Here is a 6,835-nt window from a genome sequence, read left to right on the forward strand (position 1 = left end):
CTTTGAACGGCATTGTATGGCACCCATACTTGTACAGCATACTCCTAGGTGCTCCGGACCAGTGCGCAGTTTAAAGATTTCAGTGCGTAGAAATCCACCAAATCGACTGTGTTCCGTTTTAAAAAACCCAATGTTGCAAAAGCCGTTGTTGCAGTGATGTGGTCGGCAAAACGGAGTTTTCTGTCGAATAACACTCCCAAGCCAATGATAGAATCCTCCCTCTGGATAACATAGCCTTAAAGGGTATATTCTCACGCCTTAGAGTTGCAGAGCGTCCGAAACTTATCACTTTACATTTATCGACGTTGATCTGCATGCCATTCAGCAAGCACCATTCCTCAATATTGGCTATATCGTCTTCAGCACAGCAGAATCGAGTGCTGAGTAAATTGAACGAACGATTTTCAAATCACCAGCATAGAGTAGTTTTCAGACATGATGCGGGTGCAGAGGTCGTTGATGAATAAGAGAAAAATCAGAGGCCCTAGGTGACTTCCTTGAGGCAGACCGGTTGGCGTTTCGAATGCACTTGAGTGTATGGAGAAGATTTCCAAGAAAAATAATGAATTATTAAAAACTCAATCGGCCCACCCCTGAGTCGGTTTCTAGTCCCACCAGGGGTACTTGCTCCAAATTTGAAGCAAATCGGACATGTCTAACTACCGGACTAACGTTTTTGAAGTTTGTATGGGATTTTTCGACAATTTACATGGAGAAAACCCACTAGCTCGCATTTTTGCCGCTAGGTGGCACTGTATGCATCGTATTATCACTGTAAGTGAAAATAAGAGAGATAATTTAATTGTCTACAACTTTGTCCCAGACTACTAGTTAATCCGGCTTTGTTAAAAGAAGTTATTAAACTTTTAACGAAGTGATGTCTGAGTCAGTTTTGTATGGGGCCTAGCAGTGCATGTGGTTGTGTATCAGTATTCGATTCGCACAAACTAAATATTTTTGTGAAATAATCGTTAGGTTTAGCTCAATAATATGTTCAGAAGAATTATAGTACATAATACGAATTATTTTTTGGTTAAAAAATTTTAGTTCCAGCTGTAACAGCATAGAGGGCGCCATCACTAACTTTTCATAGAAGAGAGATAGAATATTGAGATGTTCAGAAGAATTATTGAAAAATGCCTGTTCTACAATTTTGTAGAAGACACCTAATCTCTATCTCTTTCCGTTGAAAAGTTAGTGTTGGCGCCCTCTATGCGGTAACACGTGGAACTAAAATATTCTAACCAAAGCATGACTCGTATTAATTACTACAATTTTTCTCAACGTACTATTGAGCTAAACCTAACGATTAACGATTCACAAAAATGTTTAGTTTGTGCGAATCGAGTACTGATACACAACCATGTACTGCTAAGCCCCGTGCAAAACTGACTTAGACATCACTTCGTTTAAAGTTTTATAACTACTTTTAACAAAGTCGGATTCAGTTGCAGCCTTCGACAAAGTTGTAGACAATTAAATTATATTTCTTATTTTCACTTACAGTGATAATACGATGCATACAGTGCCACCTAGCGGTGAAAATGCGAGCTAGTGGGTTTTCTTTATGTAAATAGTCGAAAAATCCCATACAAACTTCAGATACTTTGGTCCGGTAGCTAAACTTGTCCGATTTGCTTCAAATTTGAAGCAAGTGCCCCTGGTGGGACTAGAAATCGACTCAGGGGTGGGCCGATTGAGTTTTTACACTCCGGAATTCATCATCCGTCGAAGTCACTACTCGTCTATTCGTCTATTCGTCTGCCTCGGTCCAGTTAAGGTGCAGTATCAAGCGCTAGAAGTGGTTTCGAGGTGCCAGCAACAAGACAATTAGGGATGGCGCGGTTCTGGTTGAAGTGGCTAGAACTGCCATCCCAACATAATCCCGAGATAAGTATTTAACGCTTTATCAATGAAAACAGATACTGATCCATTTTCCTATGCTGATACTGATGCAGACTGCGACATATCAACCTACAAGAGGAAGCATCACTATTACGTCATCATTGCAGATACAGTACTTGAATCGACACTACGTCAACATGATCGTATGATAACAGCGTCGTAGTCCAGCATATAACCAACACAATCATCAACAACAACATAAGCAGACTGTGAGTGGTGGGGCCAGTGGATTCGCTCGGGTCTTTTCTTATCGACGCCGGCTGCATAGTAGTTGATGGAGTCGAATTCAAGTCTCCCGTCCTCGACGCCCATGGTACACCACATAACATCAAGCACCAAATCGCAAGCCAGGCAACTTTATTTCGACTTCGGTCAATTGATCACAGGAACAGCATACAGGATTTTTGGTTCATGGTTAAGAACCTCTTGAGGGATGATTGGCTGTCATATTTGGAGAAAAAAATCTACACATACCATCAAATCTCAACCGTTACTAAGTTACTGAACTCAAAATGTATACTTTGAATTTCAAATCTTTTAGATCCATTGGATAGGTGGGAAAATTTTCCATTGAATGATGTCCTCACATGTATCAGCTAATGAGATTAAGTAACCTTTTCACAGTAATTAATTTAAAATTTAACAAGTTTGATCGTTTTTTCGTTCATTTCGCGACAATCTTACTAGTTAACAGCACCATTTCAATAATTCAGATTGTTAGTCTTGAAGAGCTGCATAATTTGTTCTTTGACATGATACATTTATCTTTTCTTGTTTTCATGTGTTTGGGTTATTGAACTTGGATATTTTTATCTCATATTCACTTATACTAGCTCTTATTGAAAATGAATGGCACTTATTGTACCTTTTCTTATTTTTATTCGAAAGCCCGGAAAATTTTGCAGAGAAAAATGTATTAATACCTTTCAGTTAAGTGAATTTATTATTCTTTTTGAAGTTAATTAGTTTAAAGTTAGTGTTATTATTAGCATTTTCGTTATATTCTTAAAATAGTAAATAATAAACATCATCATCCTTATCATGAAATTAATGCATCTCAGCAAGTTCTACAATTCTCTCTTTGACTCCATTCAATCATCTCTTTTAGTTTCGAAGCAAAATCATTTTCATCACCACGTTTCATATCAAAAAACTACATTTGTGGTGAGGTTATGCTGCGTTAACTATTAAATTGCAGCGAAATGAAAAGGTATGCGGAAAAAGTGTCAAGTAACAAGTTATAGAGAATATTAAGGAGCACCAAATGAACAATAGTAACGATAAATTTAGTTAATTAATAATTAGAAGAATTTCAAAACTCTCGAAAAAACGCTGATTTTTTAACTAGTAAAAAGTCATTTAGCACACTTAACTAAAAGATATTTGTACCTACATCGAAAGGAAATTTTCTCAGCCTTCAAATTAAGCATTGGAAATAACGATATAAAGCATATTTTTTAGATTAGAGTCTTCAAGTCGATTATAGGAAAAGTTTGGTCATGAAATTACGAAGCAATGAGAAGAAATCTGAATATGACGTTGAAGCACAAATTATTAATCGGCCTGAAACCCAACTTTTGGATAATAGATATTGCTATAATCATAATTCATTATTTTGAGAAAATTAACAAAAACCTCATCAAAAACACCAACTTTTAACTACTTTACAACTAAAAGATAATTAAAACTAATTAACTAAAAATTGAGAACACCATTCAATAGGAAATTTTCTCACCTTTCCAATGGAAGTAAAAGATTTAAAATACAACGTAAGCGTTTTGAGTTAGGGGTATTTTAAGATAAATAAGTTTTATACACAAAAAGTTCAATAAATTTGTAACGGTTGAGATTTGATGGAATGTGTAGAACTATGTTTTTCTCCAAATATGACAGTCAATTACCCCTCGAGAGGTTCTTAATCATGATCCAAACACCCTGTATAGTATAGCAGTGTAGCATTACATAAACATATATTAGCAAGAACCACAGTTTATAGTGAACAGTTGCGCAAAGAGTGAAGTCAAAAAAGTCTACCTATCGAGTACAATTGGAATCCATCTCTGATATCTCTGCAGCAAAGCTGGATTCTAATTTTTCTAGATAGGTAGACTTTTTTTGGCTTCACTCTCTGCAGACTCTTTGCGTATCTTTCTACTGCGGCCTTTGGCAGGAACTATATAGCATGTGAGGTTAGGCATACAAGTCAGGTCAGCAATATGTTGTTTTGAAAGTAACGCCTTTCAAGGCGGGCGGTATGTTTGCGCCTATGTCCAATTCATTATTTACACAGTAATAGCGTTTTACTGTACCCACAACATAAGTGCAATCGGCGTACCCTTTAGATCAGCTTGATTCAGCGTAGTTGTAGTGAGGATAATTTGCCTTTCTGGCAGTAATATATCGTCGTCAGTATGTGTTTCCGATCAGAAAAGGGTTTCCGGTTGATCCAATCTACTGTCATCAAAGGGTACATCAAGACTACAAAAGCCTAGCTCACATTGGTTCAGACACATTTTTACGATAATACGTTTGTAAGCTCAATACCTTGGTACATTATTCGTCAGTTCGTTAATGTACGTTTAGTCTAGTAGTTCGTGATAGTCAGTACGGTATATGTGATTGTTAGTCCGCCATTCAGTCCGTAATTTCCAATTTCCAATAGTAGTTAATTGTACCTGCAAGTTTAACCCTGACCGAACTGTTTTCCCCACAAGAACTGATCCGACACCTCCAACAGACGCTTGAATGTGCGTAAACAGCTTCTTTGAAAAAATAATGAATGTTGCTTTCGTGCTCAGCGACCTAAAATGAGCCTGGAAAATATTATTTCTCACAACTTTATAAAAAGATCTTTTTTTGGATTACTGGTTTATTCGAGATATAGATAGTAATAAGTACAAATATTTAACAAGACACATGGCGATTTATTTGCATTTTATACAAAATTGTCGAATTATGAATATGTACATTAGGTATTACAATTTCAATTAACATTAAAGCTACCACACAACACTATCAATATCACAGCAACGTCTATGTTGGCACTCACTGGACTACTTGCCCAAATCATTCAACGGGTTCGTCGTCAGTCTGGTGAAGCTGTTGGAGAGATTTTCTTCGTCGTCTTGCATCCGCTGTTGGTAGCTCTCCTGCTTTATGTCGGTAATCGTTAAGTGACCAACAATGGACTTAATCTCAGACGAGTTCATGGTAAACTCTTTACCAAGATCAATGTCTAAAAGATTGCTGAGGTTATATTCGGCCGCATTACCCATCGGTTGGTTAGATCCGTGAGCGCCCCCAATGGATAGACCACCAGCCATTAGGTTGTTCATATTGTAGTGTACATTACTGCTGGTGGATGGAAGCTGAAACTGCGACTGCTGCTGAGTTCTCAGGAGTTGTTGTTGCTGCTGCTGTGAATAACTATACTGATTTTGAATTTGTTGGCCGCCCATGAAGAAGTCGTTGCTAGAACCTGGTTGGTATCCTCGTGCCATACAGTTTTCAACAATGAATGGAGAAGCGCTTTCCTGGGGCGCTATCGGGTTGCGATATGGTCCTTGAAACCCGTGGAATTGAGGTGGTGATTCCCTTTGATCTTGCTTTACTGTTTCCTCGGGAATATTAATCATGTTGCCCATAAAACCACCACCATGAGCTCCTTCCGGCACAGGTTCTGAAATTTCACAACTGCTGATTTTCTGCCGTTTTCGTTTTTGGCTCAGCGTGTCTACTGGAACAAGTTCGAATGGCAGTGGCTCGCTAGTAGCGCCATCGGAAGGTCTTCTGAGCTGAATGTTCACCATTACAGACTGCTCAACTTCAAGGGATCGGTATCGCGGTGTTCTAAAGCAAATGGCAACCTGTTTATGCACGTTGTTGTGCTGAAACTCCCCAGTGTCCATCCACAAAATCTTTCCATGCTGTTCTTCGTAGAAACGTACCGATATATCTTCTTTAGCAACTTTCTCGCACAAAAGGATAATTTCTTTGCCACCCGTCACAGGTGCAGTAACATCACTGAGTTTACAGATAACCAAGTCCGACATGGCTTTCTTATCGAAAATAATGTCGGATACAACGGGTTGAAGGGCTTCAGTGAATCGACCAGGTTGCTGTCCTTCTACAAACACCTGGAAGCAGAGCCTAACTGCATTCAAATCTATGGTGGCAGGTTGTTTGGCATGGCCATATCCGGTTCTGAATGGATCAACCCGAATATTCTCTCTCAACCTAAGCGCATCTTCGATTCCTTTTTTCTTCACACACTGAATTCCGAGATTATTAAAAACGTAGCTCATAGTGCTACTGTCAAGCTGAACGGTGCAGACACCTTGTTTACAACCTTCCTTACCAACCAGATTGTGTGGGTGAGGTCGATATGGAGGATCCTTTGTGACGCAAGATACTACTGCCAAAGCTCTTCCTTTGTATCCACGAACCTCGATGCTGGGAAATGTTTTCTGTTCCGGTGTGGTGCGTACACCCGGAATTGAGCCAGCTGAGCGGCCTTCACATTCATACCGAAACCGAAGTGCTTTGGATTGTGGTTGCTCGGTAATCACTACGTACGGTTTTTCTTGCGTTGTTAGTGGCATTTCCACGACGGCTATTTAACACTACACAAACTCGACAATCGCGATACACGAATTGAAAACAGAAAAACCAGTTACTGTGAAATATTACGCTGGGAACATGTTATGTGATTGAAAACTTAAACTGCAATGATACTGTTCTAGTGTTAGCCGCTCCTTAAATTGTGCAGAGTTTGTACATATCACCAGAGTACAGCTGAATAAATATACGTATAGGTAAACCAGGTAAAACTACATAATATGAGAAGCAAATAAAAAGTAGCCTATATAATTTCATTCTATTTGAGTGTGTCCTTTTAAGGAAATACCATAGGTAGTTTCATACACATAGG

At 38.7% G+C, this 6,835-nt stretch overlaps 1 protein-coding gene across 1 annotated transcript; it reads right to left on the minus strand.

The window, feature by feature from the left end:
• Window positions 1-4,958: 4,958 nt before the first annotated feature.
• LOC131687172 (embryonic polarity protein dorsal-like) lies at window positions 4,959-6,506 on the minus strand. The gene has a single exon (XM_058971224.1). The coding sequence runs from the start codon at window positions 6,504-6,506 to the stop codon at window positions 4,959-4,961; it is 1,548 nt and encodes a 515-aa protein (XP_058827207.1).
• Window positions 6,507-6,835: the final 329 nt, after the last annotated feature.

This window comes from Topomyia yanbarensis, chromosome 3 (genome assembly GCF_030247195.1).
Source record: "Topomyia yanbarensis strain Yona2022 chromosome 3, ASM3024719v1, whole genome shotgun sequence".
Classification (NCBI taxonomy): Eukaryota; Metazoa; Arthropoda; class Insecta; order Diptera; family Culicidae; genus Topomyia; species Topomyia yanbarensis.

What these genes read in the sequence shown, in the direction of transcription:
- LOC131687172 (XM_058971224.1), bottom strand. Translation starts at nt 6,506, where the DNA reads ATGCCACTAACAACGCAAGAAAAACCGTACGTAGTGATTACCGAGCAA.